Source organism: Oncorhynchus kisutch, unplaced genomic scaffold, assembly GCF_002021735.2.
Source record: "Oncorhynchus kisutch isolate 150728-3 unplaced genomic scaffold, Okis_V2 scaffold716, whole genome shotgun sequence".
Taxonomy (NCBI): domain Eukaryota; kingdom Metazoa; phylum Chordata; class Actinopteri; order Salmoniformes; family Salmonidae; genus Oncorhynchus; species Oncorhynchus kisutch.
The window spans coordinates 19,730-47,500 of NW_022262661.1; the positions used below are offsets into that span (position 1 = coordinate 19,730).

Here is a 27,771-nt window from a genome sequence, read left to right on the forward strand (position 1 = left end):
GTAGTATTAACAACATGTCCCCCCCCCAGTAGTATTAACAACATGTCCCCCCCAGTAGTATTAACAACATGTCCCCCCCAGTAGTATTAACAACATGTCCCCCCCCAGTAGTATTAACAACATGTTCCCCCCAGTAGTATTAAACAACATGTTCCCCCTAGTAGTATTAACAACATGTTCCCCCCAGTAGTATTAACAACATGTCCCCCCCAGTAGTATTAACAACATGTCCCCCCCAGTAGTATTAACAACATGTCCCCCCCCAGTAGTATTAACAACATGTTCCCCCCAGTAGTATTAAACAACATGTCCCCCCCAGTAGTATTAACAACATGTCCCCCCCAGTAGTATTAACAACATGCCCCCCCCCAGTAGTATTAACAACATGTTTCCCCCAGTAGTATTAACAACATGTTCCCCCAGTAGTATTAACAACATGTTCCCCCCAGTAGTATTAACCACATCTCCTCCATAGTAATATTAACAACATGTTCCCCCGTAGTATTAACAACGTGTTCCCCCCAGTAGTATTAACAACATGTTCCCCCCAGTAGTATTAACAACATGTTCCCCCCAGTAGTATTAACAACATGTTCCCCCCAGTAGTATTAAACAACATGTTCCCCCCAGTAGTATTAACAACATGTCCCCCCAGTAGTATTAACAACATGTTCATGTTCATCTTCATGTTCAACATGCTCTATGGTGGAGTAGGTCGTTGCGAGACTAGGGGTGTTTCTAGTTATTGTATTTCAATGTTGGTGTGTGTATGGATCACAATTGGAGGCAGCTGATAATCGTTATCTCTAATTGGGGATCATCTTAGTGTGTCCCTTTTCCCTCCTGCGTTGTGGGATATTGTTTTGTTGAGTGCCTATGTGCGCTACGTACTGCACGTACGTTAATCCTTTGTTGTTTTGAAGTTTCACTATCATAAATATGTGGAACTCTACTCACGCTGTGCCTACTTATTTACTACTTTACTACTACTTATTTAAATGACAGACATGACAGAATGACAAATACAGTGGAGAGAACAAGTATTTGATACACTGCCAATTTTGCAGGTTTTCCTGTAATTGTTATCATAGGTACACTTCAACTAATCACATGTTATGATTTTTAAGTTATTAATTAGCATTTTATTGCATGACATAAGTATTTGATCACCTACCAACCAGTAAGAATTCAGGCTCTCACAGACCTGTTAGTTTTTCTTTAAGAAGCCCCCCTGTTCTCCACTCATTACCTGTATTAACTGCACCTGTTTGAACTTGTTACCTGTATAAAAGACATCTGTCCACACACTCAATCAAACAGACTCCAACCTCTCCACAATGGCCAAGACCAGAGAGCTGTGTAAGGACATCAGGGATACAATTGTAGACCTGCACAAGGCTTGGATGGGCTACAGGACAATAGGCAAGCAGCTTGGTGAGAAGGCAACAACTGTTGGTGCAATTATTAGAAAATTTAAGAAGTTCAAGATGACGGTCAGTCACCCTCGGTCTGGGGCTCCATGCAAGATCTCACCTCGTGGGGCATCAATGATCATGAGGAAGGTGAGGGATCAGTCCAGAACTACACGGCAGGACCTGGTCAATGACCTGAAGAGAGCTGGGACCACAGTCTCAAAGAAAACCATTAGTAACACACTACGCCGTCATGGATTAAAATCCTGCAGCGCACGCAAGGTCCCCCTGCTCAAGCCAGCGCATGTCCAGGCCCGTCTGAAGTGTGCCAATGACCATCTGGATGACCCAGAGGAGGAATGGGAGAAGGTAATGTGGTCTGATGAGTCAAAAATATAGCTTTTCGGTCTAAACTCCACTCGCTGTGTTTGGAGGAAGAAGAAGGATGAGTACAACCCCAAGAACACCATCCCAACCGTGAAGCATGGAGGTGGAAACAACATTCTTTGGGGATGCTTTTCTGCAAAGGGGACAGGACGACTGCACCGTATTGAGGGGAGGATGGATGGGGCCATGTATCACGAGATCTTGGCCAACAACCTCCTTCCCTCAGTAAGAGCATTGAAGATGGGTAGTGGCTGGGTCTTCCAGCATGACAATGACCCAAAACACACAGCCAGGGCAACTAAGGAGTAGCTCCGTAAGAAGCATCTCAAGGTCCTGGAGTGGCCTAGCCAGTCTCCAGACCTGAACCCAATAGAAAATCTTTAGAGGGAGCTGAAAGTCCGTATTGCCCAGTGACAGCCCCAAAACCTGAAGGATCTGGAGAAGGTCTGTATGAAGGGATGGGCCAAAATCCCTGCTGCAGTGTGTGCAAACCTGGTCAAGAACTACAAGAAATGTATGATCTCTGTAATTGCAAAGAAAGGTTTTTGTACCAAATATTAAGTTCTGCTTTTCTGATGTATCAAATACTTATGTCATGCAATAAAATGCAAATGAATTACTTAAAAATCATACAATGTGATTTTCTGGATTTTTGTTTTAGATTCCGTCTCTCACAGTTGAAGTGTACCTATGATAAAAATTACATACCTCTACATGCTTTGTAAGTAGGACAACCTGCAAAATCGGCAGTGTATCAAATACTTGTTCTCCCCACTGAACCTCTGGCTGCACAACCAATTGGCAAACATACTGCAAATTGAGAAATCATGTGACTAAACTGAATAAAAAGAAGAAGAAACTATACTATGAAACAAAGATAAATTACATAAAGAATTATAGTAAAAAGCATTCAATGACATTTTGGGCAAAAAGGCAAACTCAGCTCCATCATTCATTGAATTAGATGCTCATTCATCACAAAACAAACTGATATTGGCAATTACTTTAATGATTTTGTCATTGGCAAGATTAGCAGACTCAGCAACAAACGCTGACACTATACATCCAATCAAATTATGAGACAAGCATTGTACTTTTGAATTACGTAAAGGGAATGTGGAAGAAGTGAAACAAGTATTGTTGTCTATCAACAATGACAAGTCACCGGGTTCTGACAACTTGGATGGAAAATTACTGATGATAATAGCAGACGATATTGCCACTCCTATTTGCCACATCTTCAATTTAAGCCTACTAGAGAGCGTGTGCCCTCAGGCTTGGAGGGAAGCAAAAGTCATTCCACTACCTAAGAATAGTAAATCCCCCTTCACTAGCTCAAGTAGCCGACCAATCAGCCTGTTACAAAACCTTAGTAAACTTTTAAAATAATTGTGTTTGACCAGATACAATGCAATTCCTTGTAAATAAATTGACAACAGACTTTCAGTCTTGCTTATAGGGAAGGACATTCAACAAGCACGGCACACACACAAATTACGGATGATTGGCTGAGAGAAATTGATGATAAAAAGATTGTGGGAGCTGTTTTGTTAGGCTTCAGTGCGGATTTTGACATTATCGATCATAGTCTGCTGCTTGAAAAACGTATGTGTTGTGGCTTTACACCCCCTGCTATAATGTGGATAAAGAGTTACTTTGTAACGTCAGGACAGTGATGGGTGTGGAGTCAGGCGCAGAGAGCAGAAGTTTTACGGGAAAAAACACTTTAATGTCCACAGGAACAGGTACAAAAATGGGTGAAGCCAAAACACAGGCGCAAACACAACCCAAAGACCACTGTTACATAAACCGGACAGCGAAAACTCAAAATAAACAATACACCTCCTACGTACAATGACAACAAGCCCGCACAAACACAAGCGGGCTAAACAAACTTAAATAATACCCACCCCAAAACCCCAACAAGGAACAGGTGAAAACAATTAGACAAAAACAAAGAAAAAGGGATCGGTGGCAGCTAGTAGACCGGCGACGACAACCGCCGAGCGCCACCCAAACAGGAAGGGGAGCCACCTTCAGTGGCAGCTAGTAGACCGGCGACGACAACCGCCGAGCGCCACCCAAACAGGAAGGGGAGCCACCTTCAGTGGCAGCCAATGTGATTTATTTTTATCTGGATATTTTCTATATACAGTTATACAGTAAAGGGGTTGAATAATTTTGCACGCCCAATTTTTCAGTTTTTGATTTGTTAAAAAAGTTTGAAATATCCAATAAATGTCGTTCCACTTCATGATTGTGTCCCACTTGTTGTTGATTCTTCACAAAAAATACAGTTTTATATCTTTATGTTTGAAGCCTGAAATGTGGCAAAAGGTCGCAAAGTTCAAGGGGGCCGAATACTTTCGCAAGGCACTGTAACTGATGCAGCTGTAGAATCAGATTTAAAATGCACCTTATGGAACAGCGGGGACTGTGAAGAGACACACACACAGACAGACACAAGCCTACACATACACATGTTAAGAAACGCACTATACACACACATACACATGGATGTTGTATTGTAAATATGTGATAGTGGCCTGAGGGAACACACTAAATGTCATGGGTGAAGCGTTATGAAATGTAATGTCATGTATATAACTGCCTGTTGCTGGACCCCAGGAAGAGTAGCTACTTGTGAATGATTTGGCAGGAGCTAATGTAGATCCATAATAAATACAAATACTAAACTAACTGTATACAGTACAATACAATACTAACAGTATACAGTACAATACAATACTAACAGTATACAGTACAATACAATACTAACAGTATACAGTACAATACAATACTAACTGTATAATGTATACATGTTACATAAATACAAACATATACACATACATATACAGTACCAGTCAAACACATACACATACAGTACCAGTCAAACACATACACATACAGTACCAGTCAAACACATACACATACAGTACCAGTCAAACACATACATATACAGTACCAGTCAAACACATACACATACAGTACCAGTCAAACACATACACATACAGTACCAGTCAAACATATACATATACATATACAGTACCAGTCAAACACATACACATACAGTACCAGTCAAACACATACACATACAGTACCAGTCAAACACATACACATACAGTACCAGTCAAACACATACACATACAGTACCAGTCAAACACATACACATACAGTACCAGTCAAACATATACATATACATATACAGTACCAGTCAAACACATACACATACAGTACCAGTCAAACACATACACATACAGTACCAGTCAAACACATACACATACAGTACCAGTCAAACATATACATATACATATACAGTACCAGTCAAACACATACACATACAGTACCAGTCAAACACATACACATACACATACAGTACCAGTCAAACACATACACATACAGTACCAGTCAAACACATACACATACAGTACCAGTCAAACACATACACATACAGTACCAGTCAAACACATACACATACAGTACCAGTCAAACACATACACATACAGTACCAGTCAAACACATACACATACAGTACCAGTCAAACACATACACATACATATACAGTACCAGTCAAACACATACACATACATATATAGTACCAGTCAAACACATACACATACAGTACCAGTCAAACACATACACATACACATACAGTACCAGTCAAACACATACACATACAGTACCAGTCAAACACATACATATACAGTACCAGTCAAACACATACACATACAGTACCAGTCAAACACATACACATACAGTACCAGTCAAACACATACATATACATATACAGTACCAGTCAAACACATACACATACAGTACCAGTCAAACACATACACATACACATACAGTACCAGTCAAACACATACACATACAGTACCAGTCAAACACATACACATACAGTACCAGTCAAACACATACACATACAGTACCAGTCAAACACATACACATACAGTACCAGTCAAACACATACACATACAGTACCAGTCAAACACATACACATACATATACAGTACCAGTCAAACACATACATATACACATACAGTACCAGTCAAACACATACATATACAGTACCAGTCAAACACATACACATACAGTACCAGTCAAACACATACATATACATATACAGTACCAGTCAAACACATACACATACAGTACCAGTCAAACACATACATATACACATACAGTACCAGTCAGACACATACACATACAGTACCAGTCAAACACATACACATACAGTACCAGTCAAACACATACACATACAGTACCAGTCAAACACATACATATACAGTACCAGTCAAACACATACACATACAGTACCAGTCAAACACATACATATACACATACAGTACCAGTCAGACACATACACATACAGTACCAGTCAAACACATACACATACAGTACCAGTCAAACACATACACATACAGTACCAGTCAAACACATACACATACAGTACCAGTCAAACACATACACATACAGTACCAGTCAAACACATACACATACAGTACCAGTCAAACACATACACATACAGTACCAGTCAAACACATACATATACAGTACCAGTCAAACACATACACATACAGTACCAGTCAAAACACATACACATACACATACAGTACCAGTCAAACACATACACATACACATACAGTACCAGTCAACACATACATATACAGTACCAGTCAAACACTACACATACAGTACCAGTCAAACACATACACATACAGTACCAGTCAAACACATACACATAACAGTACCAGTCAAACACATACACATACAGTACCAGTCAAACACATACACATACAGTACCAGTCAAACACATACATATACAGTACCAAGTCAAACACATACACATACAGTACCAGTCCAAACACATACACATACACATACAGTACCAGTCAAACACATACACATACACATACAGTACCAGTCAAACACATACATATACAGTACCAGTCAAACACATACATATACAGTACCAGTCAAACACATACACATACACATACAGTACCAGTCAAAACACATACACATACAGTACCAGTCAAACACATACATATACACATACAGTACCAGTCAGACACATACACATACAGTACCAGTCAAACACATACACATACAGTACCCAGTCAAACACATACACATACAGTACCAGTCAAACACATACACATACAGTACCAGTCAAACACATTACACATACACATACAGTACCAGTCAAACACATACACATACAGTACCAGTCAAACACATACATATACAGTACCAGTCAAACACATACACATACAGTAACCAGTCAAACACATACATATACACATACAGTACCAGTCAAACACATACACATACAGTACCAGTCAAACACATACACATACAGTACCAGTCAAACACATACACATACACATACAGTACCAGTCAAACACATACATATACAAATACAGTACCAGTCAAACACATACACATACACATACAGTACCAGTCAGACACATACAACATACAGTAACCAGTCAAACACATACACATACAGTACCAGTCAAAACACATACACATACATATACAGTACCAGTCAAACACATACACATACAGTACAGTCAAACACATACACATACATATACAGTACCAGTCAAACACATACACATACAGTACCAGTCAAACACATACACATACACATACAGTACCAGTCAAACACATACACATACACATACAGTACCAGTCAAACACATACACATACAGTACCAGTCAAACACATTACACATACACATACAGTACCAGTCAAACACATACACATACACATACAGTACCAGTCAAACACATACATATACAGTACCAGTCAAACACATACACATACAGTACCAGTCAAACACATACACATACAGTACCAGTCAAACACATACACATACAGTACCAGTCAAACACATACACATACAGTACCAGTCAAACACATACACATACAGTACAGTCAAACACATACACATACACATACAGTACCAGTCCAAACACATACATATACAGTACCAGTCAAACACATACACATACAGTACCAGTCAAACACATACACATACAGTACCAGTCAAACACATACACATACATATACAGTACCAGTCAAACACATACACTACAGTACCAGTCAAACACATACACATACAGTACCAGTCAAACACATACACATACATATACAGTACCAGTCAAACACATACATATACAGTACCAGTCAAACACATACACATACACATACAGTACCAGTCAAACACATACACATACACATACAGTACCAGTCAAACACATACATATACAGTACCAGTCAAACACATACACATACAGTACCAGTCAAACACATACACATACACATACAGTACCAGTCAAACACATACATATACAGTACCAGTCAAACACATACACATACAAAAAAACATACACATACAGTACCAGTCAAACACAATAAATACATACAGTCAACACATACATATACAGTACCAGTCAAACACATACATATACAGTACCAGTCAAACACATACACATACAGTACCAGTCAAACACATACACATACACCATACAGTACCAGTCAAACACATACACATACACTACAGTACCAGTCAAACACATACATATACAGTACCATCAAACACATCACATACACATACAGTACCAGTCAACAACATACATATACAGTACCAGTCAAACACATACATATACAGTACCAGTCAAACACATACACATACAGTACCAGTCAAACACATACATATACAGTACCAGTCAAACACATACACATACAGTACCAGTCAAACACATACATATACAGTACCAGTCAAACACATACACATACAGTACCAGTCAAACACATACACATACAGTACCAGTCAAACACATACACATACACATACAGTACCAGTCAAACACATACATATACAGTACCAGTCAAACACATACATATACAGTACCAGTCAAACACATACATATACAGTACCAGTCAAACACATACATATACAGTACCAGTCAAACACATACACATACAGTACCAGTCAAACACATACACATACAGTAACCAGTCAAACACATACATATACATATACAGTACCAGTCAGACACATACACATACAGTACCAGTCAAACACATACACATACAGTACCAGTCAAACACATACACATACACATACAGTACCAGTCAAACACATACACATACACATACAGTACCAGTCAGACACATACACATACAGTACCAGTCAAACACATACACATACAGTACCAGTCAAACACATACACATACAGTACCAGTCAAACACATACACATACAGTACCAGTCAAACACATACACATACACATACAGTACCAGTCAGACACATACACATACAGTACCAGTCAAACACATACATATACAGTACCAGTCAAACACATACACATACAGTACCAGTCAAACACATACACATACACATACAGTACCAGTCAGACCACTACACATACAGTAACCAGTCAAACACATACACATACAGTACCAGTCAAACACATACACATACACATACAGTACCAGTCAAACACATACACATACACATACAGTACCAGTCAGACACATACACATACAGTACCAGTCAAACACATACACATACAGTACCAGTCAAACACATACATATGCAGTACCAGTCAAACACATACACATACAGTACCAGTCAAAACACATACACATACAGTACCAGTCAAACACATACATATACAGTACCAGTCAAACACATACACATACACATACAGTACCAGTCAGACACATACACATACAGTACCAGTCAAACACATACACATACAGTACCAGTCAAACACATACACATACACATACAGTACCAGTCAGACACATACACATACAGTACCATCAAAACACATACACATACACATACAGTACCAGTCAGACACATACACATACAGTACCAGTCAACACATACATATACAGTACCAGTCAAACACATACACATACAGTACCAGTCAAACACATACACATACACATACAGTACCAGTCAGACACATACACATACAGTACAAGTCAAACACATACACATACAGTACCAAGTCAAACACATACACATACACATACAGTACCAGTCAAACACATACACATACACATACAGTACCAGTCAGACACATACACATACAGTACCAGTCAACACATACACATACAGTACCAGTCAAACACATACATATGCAGTACCAGTCAAACACTACACATACAGTACCAGTCAAACACATACACATACAGTACCAGTCAAACACATACATATACAGTACCAGTCAAACACATACATATGCAGTACCGTCAAACACTACACATACAGTACCAGTCAAACACATACACATACAGTACCAGTCAAACACATACATATACAGTACCAGTCAAACACATACACATACAGTACCAGTCAAACACATACACATACACATACAGTACCAGTCAAACACATACATATACAGTACCAGTCAAACACATACATATACAGTACCAGTCAAACACATACACATACAGTACCAGTCAAACACATACACATACACATACAGTACCAGTCAGACACATACACATCAGTACCAGTCAAACACATACATATACAGTACCAGTCAAACAACATACACATACACATACAGTACCAGTCAGACACATACACATACAGTACCAGTCAAACACATACACATACAGTACCAGTCAAACACATACACATACAGTACCAGTCAAACACATACACATACAGTACCAGTCAAACACATACACATACACATACAGTACCAGTCAAACACATACACATACACATACAGTACCAGTCAGACACATACACATACAGTACCAGTCAAACACATACACATACACATACAGTACCAGTCAGACACATACACATACAGTACCAGTCAAACACATACACATACAGTACCAGTCAAACACATACACATACAGTACCAGTCAAACACATACACATACACATACAGTACCAGTCAAACACATACACATACACATACAGTACCAGTCAGACACATACACATACAGTACCAGTCAAACACATACACATACAGTACCAGTCATACACATACACATACACATACAGTACCAAGTCAGACACATACACATACAGTACCAGTCAAACACATACACATACAGTACCAGTCATACACATACACATACACATACAGTACCAGTCAAACACATACACATACACATACAGTACCAGTCAAACACATACACATACACATACAGTACCAGTCAGACACATACACATACAGTACCAGTCAACACATACATATACAGTAACCAGTCAAACACATACACATACACATACAGTACCAGTCAAACACATACATATGCAGTACCAGTCAAACACATACACATACAGTACCAGTCAAACACATACACATACAGTACCAGTCAAACACATACATATACAGTACCAGTCAAACACATACATATGCAGTACCAGTCAAACCCATACACATACAGTACCAGTCAAACACATACACATACAGTACCAGTCAAACACATACATATACAGTACCAGTCAAACACATACACATACAGTACCAGTCAAACACATACACATACACATACAGTACCAGTCAAACACATACACATACAGTACCAGTCAAACACATACACATACATATACAGTACCAGTCAAACACATACACATACAGTACCAGTCAAACACATACACATACACATACAGTACCAGTCAAACACATACACATACAGTACCAGTCAAACACATACACATACAGTACCAGTCAAACACATACATATACACATACAGTACCAGTCAAACACATACACATACAGTACCAGTCCAAACACATACACATACAGTACCAGTCAACACAATACATATACAGTACCAGTCAAACACATACACATACATATACAGTACCAGTCAAACACATACACATACAGTACCAGTCAAACACATACACATACACATACAGTACCAGTCAAACACATACATATACAGTACCAGTCAAACACATACATATATATATACAGTACCAGTCAAACACATACACATACAGTACCAGTCAAACACATACACATACAGTACCAGTCAAACACATACATATACAGTACCAGTCAAACACATACACATACAGTACCAGTCAAACACATACACATACACATACAGTACCAGTCAAACACATACACATACACATACAGTACCAGTCAAAACACATACATATACAGTACCAGTCAAACACATATATATACAGTACCAGTCAGACACATACACATACACATACAGTACCAGTCAAACACATACACATACAGTACCAGTCAAACACATACACATACAGTACCAGTCAAACACATACACATACAGTACCAGTCAAACACATACACATACAGTACCAGTCAAACACATACATATACAGTACCAGTCAAACACATACATATACACATACAGTACCAGTCAAACACATACACATACAGTACCAGTCAAACACATACATATACAGTACCAGTCAAACACATACATATACAGTACCAGTCAAACACATACACATACATATGCAGTACCAGTCAAACACATACACATACACATACAGTACCAGTCAAACACATACACATACATATACAGTACCAGTCAAACACATACATATACATATACAGTACCAGTCAAACACATACACATACAGTACCAGTCAAACACATACACATACAGTACCAGTCAAACACATACACATACAGTACCAGTCAAACCATACATATACAGTACCAGTCATACACATACATATACATATACAGTACCAGTCATACACATACACATACACATACAGTACCAGTCAAAACACATACACATACAGTACCAGTCAAACACATACACATACAGTACCAGTCAAACACATACACATACAGTACCAGTCAAACACATACACATACAGTACCAGTCAAACACATACACATACAGTACCAGTCAAACACATACACATACACATACAGTACCAGTCAAACACATACAGTACCAGTCAAACACATACACATACACATACAGTACCAGTCAAACACATACACATACACATACAGTACCAGTCAAACACATACACATACATATACAGTACCAGTCAAACACATACACATATCATACAGTACCAGTCAAACACATACATATACAGTACCAGTCAAACACATACATATACAGTACCAGTCAAACACATACATATACACATACAGTACCAGTCAAACACATACACATACAGTACAGTCAAACACAATACACATACACATACAGTAACCAGTCAAACACATACAACATACAGTACCAGTCAAACACATACACATACAGTACCAGTCAAACACATACACATACAGTACCAGTCAAACACATACACATACAGTACCAGTCATACACATACACATACACATACAGTACCAGTCAAACACATACACATACAGTACCAGTCAAACACATACACATACAGTACCAGTCATACACATACACATACACATACAGTACCAGTCAAACACATACACATACAGTACCAGTCAACACATACACATACAGTACCACAAGTCAAACACATACACATACAGTACCAGTCCATACACATACACATACACATACAGTACCAGTCCAAACACATACACATACAGTACCAGTCAAACACATACATATACACATACAGTACCAGTCAAACACATACATATACAGTACCAGTCAAACACATACACATACAGTACCAGTCAAACACATACACATACAGTACCAGTCATACACATACACATACACATACAGTACCAGTCAAACACATACACATACAGTACCAGTCAAACACATACACATACAGTACCAGTCAAACACATACACATACAGTACCAGTCAACACATACACATACAGTACCAGTCATACACATACATATACAGTACCAGTCAAACACATACACATACATATACAGTACCAGTCAAACACATACACATACACATACAGTACCAGTCAAACACATACACATACAGTACCCAGTCATACACATACACATACACATACAGTACCAGTCAAACACATACACATACAGTACCAGTCAAACACATACATATACAGTACCAGTCAAACACATACACATACATACAGTACCAGTCATACACATACACATACACATACAGTACCAGTCAAACACATACATATACAGTACCAGTCAAACACATACACATACACATACAGTACCAGTCAAACACATACACATACAGTACCAGTCAAACACATACACATACACATACAGTACCAGTCAAACACATACACATACACATACAGTACCAGTCAAACACATACACATACAGTACCAGTCAAACACATACATATACAGTACCAGTCAAACACATACATATACACATACAGTACCAGTCAAACACATACACATACATATACAGTACCAGTCAAACACATACACATACATATACAGTACCAGTCAAACACATACACATACATATACATATACAGTACCAGTCAAACACATACATATACACATACAGTACCAGTCAAACACATACACATACATATACAGTACCAGTCAAACACATACACATACATATACAGTACCAGTCAACACATACACATACACATACAGTACCAGTCAAACACATACATATACAGTACCAGTCAAACACATACATATACAGTACCAGTCAAACACATACACATACAGTACCAGTCAAACACATACACATACAGTACCAGTCAAACACATACACATACAGTACCAGTCATACACATACACATACATATACAGTACCAGTCAAACACATACATATACAGTACCAGTCAAACACATACACATACACATACAGTACCAGTCAAACACATACACATACATATACATATACAGTACCAGTCAGACACATACACATACAGTACCAGTCAAACACATACACATACATATACATATACAGTACCAGTCAGACACATACACATACACATACAGTACCAGTCAAACACATACACATACAGTACCAGTCAAACACATACACATACACATACAGTACCAGTCAAACACATACATATACATATACAGTACCAGTCAAACACATACACATACAGTACCAGTCAAACACATACACATACAGTACCAGTCAAACACATACACATACACATACAGTACCAGTCAAACACATACATATACACATACAGTACCAGTCAAACACATACACATACAGTACCAGTCAAACACATACACATACAGTACCAGTCAAACACATACATATACATATACAGTACCAGTCAAACACATACATATACACATACAGTACCAGTCAAACACATACACATACAGTACCAGTCAAACACATACATATACATATACAGTACCAGTCAAACACATACACATACACATACAGTACCAGTCAAACACATACACATACAGTACCAGTCAACACATACACATACAGTACCAGTCAAACACATACACATACAGTACCAGTCAAACACATACACATACACATACAGTACCAGTCAAACACATACATATACAGTACCAGTCAAACACATACATATACACATACAGTACCAGTCAAACACATACACATACACATACAGTACCAGTCAAACACATACATATACATATACAGTACCAGTCAAACACATACATATACACATACAGTACCAGTCAAACACATACACATACAGTACCAGTCAAACACATACACATACAGTACCAGTCAAACACATACATATACATATACAGTACCAGTCAAACACATACACATACAGTACCAGTCAAACACATACACATACAGTACCAGTCAAACACATACACATACACATACAGTACCAGTCAAACACATACATATACAGTACCAGTCAAACACATACATATACAGTACCAGTCAAACACATACACATACACATACAGTACCAGTCAAACACATACATATACATATACAGTACCAGTCAAACACATACACATACAGTACCAGTCAAACACATACACATACACATACAGTACCAGTCAAACACATACATATACATATACAGTACCAGTCAAACACATACACATACAGTACCAGTCAAACACATACACATACACATACAGTACCAGTCAAACACATACATATACATATACAGTACCAGTCAAACACATACATATACATATACAGTACCAGTCAAACACATACACATACACATACAGTACCAGTCAAACACATACATATACAGTACCAGTCAAACACATACACATACAGTACCAGTCAAACACATACACATACAGTACCAGTCAAACACATACATATACAGTACCAGTCAAACACATACATATTTTTATTTATTTATTTTATTTTACCTTTATTTAACCAGGTAGGCAAGTTGAGAACAAGTTCTCATTTACAATTGCGACCTGGCCAAGATAAAGCAAAGCAGTTCGACAGATAAAACGACACAGAGTTACACATGGAGTAAAAACAAACATACAGTCAATAATGCAGTATAAACAAGTCTATATACAATGTGAGCAAATGAGGTGAGAATGGAGGTAAAGGCAAAAAAGGCCATGATGGCAAAGTAAATACAATATAGCAAGTAAAATACTGGAATGGTAGTTTAGCAATGGAAGAATGAGCAAAGTAGAAATAAAAAATAATGGGGTGCAAAGGAGCAAAATAAATAAATAAATAAAAATTAAATACAGTTGGGAAAGAGGTAGTTGTTTGGGCTAAATTATTGGTGGGCTATGTACAGGTGCAGTAATCTGTGAGCTGCTCTGACAGTTGGTGCTTAAAGCTAGTGAGGGAGATAAGTGTTTCCAGTTTCAGAGATTTTTGTAGTTCGTTCCAGTCATTGGCAGCAGAGAACTGGAAGGAGAGGCGGCCAAAGAAATAATTGGTTTTGGGGGTGACTAGAGAGATATACCTGCTGGAGCGTGTGCTACAGGTGGGAGATGCTATGGTGACCAGCGAGCTGAGATAAGGGGGGACTTTACCTAGCAGGGTCTTGTAGATGACATGGAGCCAGTGGGTTTGGCGACGAGTATGAAGCGAGGGCCAGCCAACGAGAGCGTACAGGTCGCAATGGTGGGTAGTATATGGGGCTTTGGTGATAAAACGGATTGCACTGTGATAGACTGCATCCAATTTGTTGAGTAGGGTATTGGAGGCTATTTTGTAAATGACATCGCCAAAGTCGAGGATTGGTAGGATGGTCAGTTTTACAAGGGTATGTTTGGCAGCATGAGTGAAGGATGCTTTGTTGCGAAATAGGAAGCCAATTCTAGATTTAACTTTGGATTGGAGATGTTTGATATGGGTCTGGAAGGAGAGTTTACAATCTAACCAGACACCTAAGTATTTGTAGTTGTCCACGTATTCTAAGTCAGAGCCGTCCAGAGTAGTGATGTTGGACAGGCGGGTAGGTGCAGGTAGCGATCGGTTGAAGAGCATGCATTTAGTTTTACTTGTATTTAAGAGCAATTGGAGGCCACGGAAGGAGAGTTGTATGGCATTGAAGCTTGCCTGGAGGGTTGTTAACACAGTGTCCAAAGAAGGGCCGGAAGTATACAGAATGGTGTCGTCTGCGTAGAGGTGGATCAGGGACTCACCAGCAGCAAGAGCGACCTCATTGATGTATACAGAGAAGAGAGTCGGTCCAAGAATTGAACCCTGTGGCACCCCCATAGAGACTGCCAGAGGTCCGGACAGCAGACCCTCCGATTTGACACACTGAACTCTATCAGAGAAGTAGTTGGTGAACCAGGCGAGGCAATCATTTGAGAAACCAAGGCTGTCGAGTCTGCTGATGAGGATATGGTGATTGACAGAGTCGAAAGCCTTGGCCAGATCAATGAATACGGCTGCACAGTAATGTTTCTTATCGATGGCGGTTAAGATATCGTTTAGGACCTTGAGCGTGGCTGAGGTGCACCCATGACCAGCTCTGAAACCAGATTGCATAGCAGAGAAGGTATGGTGAGATTCGAAATGGTCGGTAATCTGTTTGTTGACTTGGCTTTCGAAGACCTTAGAAAGGCACGGTAGGATAGATATAGGTCTGTAGCAGTTTGGGTCAAGAGTGTCCCCCCCTTTGAAGAGGGGGATGACCGCAGCTGCTTTCCAATCTTTGGGAATCTCAGACGACACGAAAGAGAGGTTGAACAGGCTAGTAATAGGGGTGGCAACAATTTCGGCAGATCATTTTAGAAAGAAAGGGTCCAGATTGTCTAGCCCGGCTGATTTGTAGGGGTCCAGATTTTGCAGCTCTTTCAGAACATCAGCTGAATGGATTTGGGAGAAGGAGAAATGGGTAAGGCTTGGGCGAGTTGCTGTTGGGGGTGCAGTGCTGTTGTCCGGGGTAGGAGTAGCCAGGTGGAAAGCATGGCCAGCCGTAGAAAAATGCTTATTGAAATTCTCAATTATGGTGGATTTATCAGTGGTGACAGTGTTTCCTATCTTCAGTGCAGTGGGCAGCTGGGAGGAGGTATTCTTATTCTCCATGGACTTTACAGTGTCCCAGAACTTTTTTGAGTTAGTGTTGCAGGAAGCAAATTTCTGCTTGAAAAAGCTAGCCTTGGCTTTTCTAACTGCCTGTGTATAATGATTTCTAGCTTCCCTGAACAGCTGCATATCACGGGGGCTGTTCGATGCTAATGCAGAACGCCATAGGATGTTTTTGTGTTGGTTAAGGGCAGTCAGGTCTGGGGAGAACCAAGGGCTATATCTGTTCCTGGTTCTAAATTTCTTGAATGGGGCATGTTTATTTAGGATGGTTAGGAAGGCATTTAAAAAAAATATCCAGGCATCCTCTACTGACGGGATGAGATCAATATCCTTCCAGGATACCCCGGCCAGGTCGATTAGAAAGGCCTGCTCGCAGAAGTGTTTCAGGGAGCGTTTTACAGTGATGAGTGGAGGTCGTTTGACCGCTGACCCATTACGGATGCAGGCAATGAGGCAGTGATCGCTGAGATCTTGGTTGAAGACAGCCGAGGTGTATTTAGAGGGGAAGTTGGTTAGGATGATATCTATGAGGGTGCCCGTGTTTAAGGTTTTGGGGAGGTACCTGGTAGGTTCATTGATAATTTGTGTGAGATTGAGGGCATCAAGTTTAGATTGTAGGATGGCTGGGGTGTTAAGCATGTTCCAGTTTAGGTCGCCTAGCAGCACGAACTCTGAAGATAGATGGGGGGCAATCAGTTCACATATGGTGTCCAGAGCACAGCTGGGGGCAGAGGGTGGTCTATAGCAGGCGGCAACAGTGAGAGACTTGTTTTTAGAGAGGTGGATTTTTAAAAGTAGAAGTTCAAATTGTTTGGGTACAGACCTGGATAGTAGGACAGAACTCTGCAGGCTATCTTTGCAGTAGATTGCAACACCGCCCCCTTTGGCAGTTCTATCTTGTCTGAAAATGTTGTAGTTTGGAATTAAAATGTCTGAGTTTTTGGTGGTCTTCCTAAGCCAGGATTCAGACACAGCTAGAACATCCGGGTTGGCAGAGTGTGCTAAAGCAGTGAATAGAACAAACTTAGGGAGGAGGCTTCTAATGTTAACATGCATGAAACCAAGGCTATTACGGTTACAGAAGTCGTCAAAAGAGAGCGCCTGGGGAATAGGAGTGGAGCCAGGCACTGCAGGGCCTGGATTCACCTCTACATCGCCAGAGGAACATAGGAGGAGTAGAATAAGGGTACGGCTAAAAGCTATGAGAATTGGTCGTCTAGAACGTCTGGAACATAGAGTAAAAGGAGGTTTCTGGGGGCGATAAAATAGCATCAAGGTATAATGTACAGACAAATGTATGGTAGGATGTGAATACAGTGGAGGTAAACCTAGGTATTGAGTGATGAAGAGAGAGATATTGTCTCTAGAAACATCGTTGAAACCAGGAGATGTCATTGCATGTGTGGGTGGTGGAACTAATAGGTTGGATAAGGTATAGTGAGCAGGACTAGAGGCTCTACAGTGAAATAAGCCAATAAACACTAACCAGAACAGAAATGGACAAGACATATTGACATTAAGGAGAGGCATGCTTAGTCGAGTGATCAAAAGGGTCCGGTGAGTGGAGAGGTTGGTTGGTGATTTAGACAGCTAGCCAGGGCATCGGTAGCAAGCTAGCATAGGATGGAGGTCTGTTGTTAGCTACCTCTTGCGTTCCGTCAGTAGATTAGTGGGGTTCCGTGTGGTAGAGGGGATTAATCCAAATCACACAACAACAACAAAAATAAAAACAATAGATATAGTTATAGAGGCCCAAGAAGAAAACATAATAATAATAATATTTAAAAAAATTGTCCGATTGTCTATTCAGATAGCAGCCGGTAAGACAGCTAACGGTTAGCAGGCCGCAGATGGGCGTTCAGGTAACGTCGCGACGGAGGAGCCAGCCGAATAACTCCTTCGGGTAGATAACGTCGGCAGTCCAGTTGTGAAGGCCCGGTGGGGCTCCGCGAAGGCAGTAAAACGGGTCCGGATAGGTGACTGCAGCCCAGGTGTGATTGATGGAACTCAGGAGTGATTGACGGAGCTTGCTAGCTCCGGAATAATTGATGTTTGCTCCGGAATCGACGAAGGCCGATAGTCACACGGATAGCAGCTAGCTAGCTGTGAGATCCGGGTATGAATGTCCAGAGAGCAGTCGAAATCCAGGGACATGGAGAGAAAAATTGGTCCGGTATGTTCCGTTCCGAGCCGCGCTGCGCCGTACACACATACACATACACATACAGTACCAGTCAAACACATACATATACAGTACCAGTCAAACACATACACATACAGTACCAGTCAAACACATACACATACATATACAGTACCAGTCAAACACATACATATACAGTACCAGTCAAACACATACATATACAGTACCAGTCAAACACATACATATACAGTACCAGTCAAACACATACATATACAGTACCAGTCAAACACATACATATACATATACAGTACCAGTCAAACACATACATATACATATACAGTACCAGTCAAACACATACACATACAGTACCAGTCAAACACATACATATACACATACAGTACCAGTCAAACACATACACATACAGTACCAGTCAAACACATACACATACAGTACCAGTCAAACACATACACATACAGTACCAGTCAAACACATACACATACATATACAGTACCAGTCAAACACATACACATACAGTACCAGTCAAACACATACATATACACATACAGTACCAGTCAAACACATACACATACAGTACCAGTCAAACACATACACATACAGTACCAGTCAAACACATACACATACAGTACCAGTCAAACACATACACATACATATACAGTACCAGTCAAACACATACACATACAGTACCAGTCAAACACATACATATACACATACAGTACCAGTCAAACACATACACATACAGTACCAGTCAAACACATACACATACAGTACCAGTCAAACACATACACATACAGTACCAGTCAAACACATACACATACATATACAGTACCAGTCAAACACATACACATACACATACAGTACCAGTCAAACACATACACATACACATACAGTACCAGTCAAACACATACATATACAGTACCAGTCATACACATACACATACAGTACCAGTCAAACACATACACATACAGTACCAGTCAAACACATACACATACAGTACCAGTCAAACACATACACATACAGTACCAGTCAAACACATACACATACAGTACCAGCCAAACACATACACATACATATACAGTACCAGTCAAACACATACACATACAGTACCAGTCAAACACATACACATACAGTACCAGTCAAACACATACACATACAGTACCAGTCAAACACATACACATACACATACAGTACCAGCCAAACACATACACATACATATACAGTACCAGTCAAACACATACACATACAGTACCAGTCAAACACATACACATACAGTACCAGTCAAACACATACATATACAGTACCAGTCAAACACATACATATACAGTACCAGTCAAACACATACATATACAGTACCAGTCAAAAGTTTGGACACACCTCCTCATTCCAGGGTTTTTCTTTATTTTTACTATTTTCTACATTGTAGAATAATTGTGAAGACATCAAAAGTATGAAATAACCAAAAAAGTGTTAAACAAATCAAAATATATTTATATTTTAGATTCTCCAATGTAGCCATCCTTTGCCTTGATGACAGCTTTGCACACACTTGGCATTCTCTCAACCAGCTTCATGAGGTAGTCACCTGGAATACATTTCAATTAACAGGTGTGCCTTGTTAAAAGTTAATTTGAGGAATTTATTTCCCTCTTAATGCTTTAAGGTAGGGGTGGTATACAGAAGATAGCCCTATTTGGTAAAAGACCAAGTCCATATTATGGCAAGATCAGCTCAAATAAGCAAAGAGAAAAGACAGTCCATCATTACTTTGAGGCATGAAGGTCAGTCAATATGGGATATTTCAAGAACTTTGAACATTTCTTCAAATGCAGTCGCAAAAACCATCATATGATGAAACTGGCTCTCATGAGGACTGCCACAGGAAAGGAAGACTCAGAGTTACCTCTGCTGCAGAGGATCATTTCATTAGAGTTACCAGCCTCAGAAATTGCAGCCCAAATAAATGCTTCACGGAGTTCAAGTAACAGACACATCTCAACATCAACTGTTCAGAGGAGACTGTTTAAATCAGGCCTTCATGGTCGAATGGCTGCAAAGAAACTACAACTAAAGGACACCAATGATAAGAAGAGACTTGCTTGGGCCAAGAAACAAGAGCAATGGACATTAGACCAGTGGAAATACGTCCTTTGGTCTGACGAGTCCAACCTCTGTGTCTTTGTGGGACGCAGAGTAGGTGAACTGAACGGATGATCTCTGCATGTGTGGTTCCCACGAAGCATGGAGGAGGAGGTGTGATGGTGTAGGGGTGCTATAAATAATAAAATAATAATAATAAAATGCAAATTAATTACTTAAAAATCATACAATGTGATTTTCTAGATTTTTGTTTTAGATTCCGTCTCTCACAGTTGAAGTGTACCTATGATAAAAATTACAGACCTCTACATGCTTTGTAAGTAGGAAAACCTGCAAAATCGGCAGTGTGTCAAATACTTGTTCTTCCCACTGTACATACATTGTCACCCCTTACAGTTGAAATGTCTCATCAAACTACTAACCCTAACCCTATATATATTTTTATATATATAGAAATACATACATACATCATCACCCCTCACAGTTGAAATGTCTCTTTCAATTCAGATTCAATGAGACAAACTGGATCGATAAATAAATAAAACATAATTACAACGCAACACTAATTACAACACAGCACTAATTACAACACAACACTAATTACAACGCAACACTAATTACAACGCAACACTAATTACAACACAACACTAATTACAACACAACACTAATTACAACACAACACTAATTACAACGCAACACTAATTACAACACAACACTAATTACAACACAACACTAATTACAACACAACACTAATTACAACACAACACTAATTACAACACAACACTAATTACAACACAACACTAATTACAACACAACACTAATTACAACACAACACTAATTACAACACAACACTAATTACAACACAACACTAATTACAACACAGCACTAATTACAACACAACACTAATTACAACGCAACACTAATTACAACGCAACACTAATTACAACACAACACTAATTACAACACAACACTAATTACAACGCAACACTAATTACAACACAACACTAATTACAACGCAACACTAATTACAACACAACACTAATTACAACACAACACTAATTACAACACAACACTAATTACAACACAACACTAATTACAACACAACACTAATTACAACACAACACTAATTACAACGCAACACTAATTACAACACAACACTAATTACAACGCAACACTAATTACAACACAACACTAATTACAACACAACACTAATTACAACACAACACTAATTACAACACAACACTAATTACAACACAACACTAATTACAACACAACACTAATTACAACGCAACACTAATTACAACACAACACTAATTACAACACAACACTAATTACAACACAACCGTCCAATGTTGTTAAACAGAACTTCTGCCGGAACTCAGTGTGTCACCGTCAGATCGGTGTCTGTATGTGTGTGAGGTCAGTGTGTCACCGTCAGATCGGTGTCTGTATGTGTGTGAGGTCAGTGTGTCACCGTCAGATCGGTGTCTGTATGTGTGTGAGGTCAGTGTGTCACCGTCAGATCGGTGTCTGTATGTGTGTGAGGTCAGTGTGTCACCGTCAGATCGGTGTCTGTATGTTTGTGAGGTCAGTGTGTCACCGTCAGATCGGTGTCTGTATGTGTGTGAGGTCAGTGTGTCACCGTCAGATCGGTGTCTGTATGTGTGTGAGGTCAGTGTGTCACCGTCAGATCGGTGTCTGTATGTGTGTGAGGTCAGTGTGTCACCGTCAGATCGGTGTCTGTATGTGTGTGAGGTCAGTGTGTCACCGTCAGATCGGTGTCTGTATGTGTGTGAGGTCAGTGTGTCACCGTCAGATCGGTGTCTGTATGTGTGTGAGGTCAGTGTGTCACCGTCAGATCGGTGTCTGTATGTGTGTGAGGTCAGTGTGTCACCGTCAGATCGGTGTCTGTATGTGTGTGTGGTCAGTGTGTCACCGTCAGATCGGTGTCTGTATGTGTGTGAGGTCAGTGTGTGTGAGGTCAGTGTGTGTGAGGTCAGTGTGTGTGAGGTCAGTGTGTGTGTGAGTGAGGTCAGGATTGGGGTCCCAGTAAGCAAGCAGGTCACTGAAGTCCGGGTGTGTGTGCGTGTTGTCGTGTGAGGTCGTGTTGTCATGTGAGTGTGTGTTGTGGTGTGTGCGTGTATTGTCAGGACTAATGAGCGTGCCCACAGGGAGGCAGAGGATTGGCTCGTTCCAGAAGCTGAGAGGGAGGTGTCTCTTGTTCATTGGACGACATCGTCCCTGGCTGTGCCCAATCCGACAGTCAAACAACTCGGCCAACGGACCCAGACTTCCATCACCCCCGGCAACAGAAACACACGGTCCTTGGTGATTGCCAGCCCTAGACACGGACTCCGGGCTTCCTGTTGCCATCCTTACCAGGTCATCATAGTAACGCCGTTGTCCGCTTGTTGCTGTGGAGATGCGGTCATTGTCGCTGTAGATGTCACAGGCGTCCGGGTCGTCGTGGCGACAGCCAAAATATCGCATGACGTCCCGGCTGATGGTGTCAGCAAACCGAAGCAGCTGATTGGTCAGATCTGACGAGCAAGGGGCGGGGCATGAGAAAGCTTCCTGCTCCTCATCACCTTCCTCTTCCTCCCTGTCCTAACAATAATATTAATAATAATAATCATTTATTTTATTTGCAAACAACAATCAAATCAATACGACACCTTTTAAGATCAGAGATAAAGGTCAGAAGGACTTACCTCCTCTTCCTCTTCCTCCACCTCCTCCTCCTCCTCCTCCCTCTCCTCTTCTTCCTCGTCCATGAGGGAATGTTGGAGGATCATGGGTAGATAGCAGGAGGGAGTGGCCGAGAGACGGAAGGTTCTGATGACACCTGCCGCCATCTTGACATGAATATTATCAGACAGAACATCAATCAGAACTGAGCGGTTAAAGACAGAACACCAATCAGAACTGAGTGGTTAAAGACAGAACACCCAATCAGAACTGAGAACAAAGACAGAACACCCAATCAGAACTGAGAACAAAGACAGAACACCAATCAGAACTGAGGACAGATTGGTCAGAACTGAGGGCAGAGAAAGAACACCAATCAGAACTGAGGACAGAGACAGAACACCAATCAGAACTGAGCGGTTAAAGATATATTTTTGATTCGTTCTGAACCCTCCATACTCTCCTCACCTCTCTGTCCTGTCTGCTGGCCTGGGCTGGTTCTGGGCTGGTTCTGGGGCTGTTGTGGGCTGTAGTGGGCTGTAGTGAGTAGTCCTAGTTGCCTGAGCTGGTTCTGGTCTAGATCTTCTTGTCCGGGGTCAGGGTTAATAGGTCTTCCCGGTCTTCAGGGTCTGGGTCCCAGCTGACTGACTGGTCCTGGTCTTCTGGGTTTGGATTTAGGGTTCTGTGTTTCCTCCTCTGGTCCTCTGGTCCGCTCTCTCTCCAGGCTGATAGAGGTCTCCTGCTGCTCACTGTGTCTCTATCTCATTGTTTCTCTGTCTGATTGTTTCTCTGTCTCAGTGTCTCTCTGTCTCAGTAGGTCTGTCTCAGTAGGTCTGTCTAAATGTGACTCCAGGGTCTGTCTCAGCATTTTCTGTATTTATAAGGGAGTTTATAAGGGCTGTTTCCCTGCTCTATGTGTCTTTATGTGTGTGTGTGTGTGTGTGTGTGTGTGTGTGTGTGTGTGTGTGGTCAATATTTGAGAGCAGGAGTTGGTCAAACACAACAGTGTACAGTAGCGCCCGGCAACAAGAGAGAGGAGAGCACCTAATGGAACCTCTTCCAGGGGACAGTGGAGTGTTGTCACACACACACACACACACACACACACACACACACACACACACACACACACACACACACACACACACACACACACACACACACACACAGTGTGGTCGTCTTATCTCCCTGTGTAATTAGTGTCTAGTTGAAAGCTAAAAGGGCTTGAAATCAAATCTCACACCATTTTGACTTTTAGAGGAGGAACCTTTTTAAAACAACATCAAGATTATAAGGGACTCAATTCAGCCTTAAACAGCCAGATCCTCACAGACTGATTGTCCTAACCATAACCCTAACCCTTAAAAACTGACTGTCCTAACCATAACCCTAACCCTCACAGACTGACTGTCATAACCATAACCCTCACAGATTGACTGTCATAACCATAACCCTAACCCTCACAGACTGACTGTCATGACCATAACCCTCACAGACTGACTGTCATAACCATAACCCTAACCCTCACAGACTGACTGTCATGACCATAACCCTCACAGATTGACTGTCCTAACCCTAACCCTCACAGACTGATTGTCCTAACCATAACCCTAACCCTCACAGACTGACTGTCCTAACCATAACCCTAACCCTCACAGACTGACTGTCATAACCATAACCCTCACAGATTGACTGTCATAACCATAACCCTAACCCTCACAGACTGACTGTCATGACCATAACCCTCACAGACTGACTGTCATAACCATAACCCTAACCCTCACAGACTGACTGTCATGACCATAACCCTCACAGATTGACTGTCCTAACCCTAACCCTCACAGACTGACTGTCCTAACCATAACCCTAACCCTCACAGACTGACTGTCCTAACCATAACCCTAACCCTCACAGACTGACTGTCATGACCATACCCCTCACAGACTGACTGTCCTAACCATAACCATAACCCTCACAGATTGACTGTCCTAACCATAACCCTAACCCTTAAAAACTGACTGTCCTAACCATAACCCTAACCCTCACTGATTAACTGTCCTAACCATAACGCTAACCCTCACAGACTGATTGTCCAAACCATAACCCTAACCCTCATAGGCTGACTGTCCAAACCATAACCCTAACCCTCATAGACTGACTGTCCTAACCCTAACCCGCACAGACTGACTGTCCTAACCATAACCCTAACCCTCACAGACTGACTGTCCTAGCCATAACCCTAACCCTCATTGACTGACTGTCCTAACCATAACCCTAACCCTCACTGATTAACTGTCCTAACCATAACGCTAACCCTCACAGACTGATTGTCCAAACCATAACCCTAACCCTCATAGGCTGACTGTCCAAACCATAACCCTAACCCTCATAGACTGACTGTCCTAACCCTAACCCGCACAGACTGACTGTCCTAACCATAACCCTAACCCTCACAGACTGACTGTCCTAGCCGTAACCCTAACCCTCATTGACTGACTGTCCTAACCCTAAACCTCACAGACTGACTGTCCTAACCATAACCCTAACCCTCACAGACTGACTGTCCAAACCCTAGCCCTAACCCTCATAGACTGACTGTCCAAACCATAACCCTAACCCTCATAGA

At 40.6% G+C, this 27,771-nt stretch overlaps 1 protein-coding gene across 1 annotated transcript; it reads right to left on the minus strand.

The window, feature by feature from the left end:
• Positions 1-23,729: 23,729 nt before the first annotated feature.
• Positions 23,730-25,978, minus strand: LOC116361484 (protein PERCC1-like). The gene is made up of 3 exons (XM_031815964.1): positions 25,614-25,978; positions 25,169-25,312; positions 23,730-25,064 (listed from the first exon to the last, which is right to left on the minus strand). Exons 2-3 carry the CDS (start codon positions 25,310-25,312, stop codon positions 24,396-24,398), a joined length of 813 nt encoding a protein of 270 aa, XP_031671824.1. The 5' UTR covers positions 25,614-25,978; the 3' UTR covers positions 23,730-24,395.
• Between the last annotated feature and the right edge of the window lie 1,793 nt (positions 25,979-27,771).

Bases quoted from the DNA above. Each gene is read 5' to 3' on its own strand.
- LOC116361484 (XM_031815964.1), bottom strand. From the start codon at position 25,312: ATGGCGGCAGGTGTCATCAGAACCTTCCGTCTCTCGGCCACTCCCTCC. The intron at 25,065-25,168 runs GTAAGTCCTTCT...TATTATTGTTAG, and splicing joins TGGAGGAAGAGGAAGAGGAG to GACAGGGAGGAAGAGGAAGG.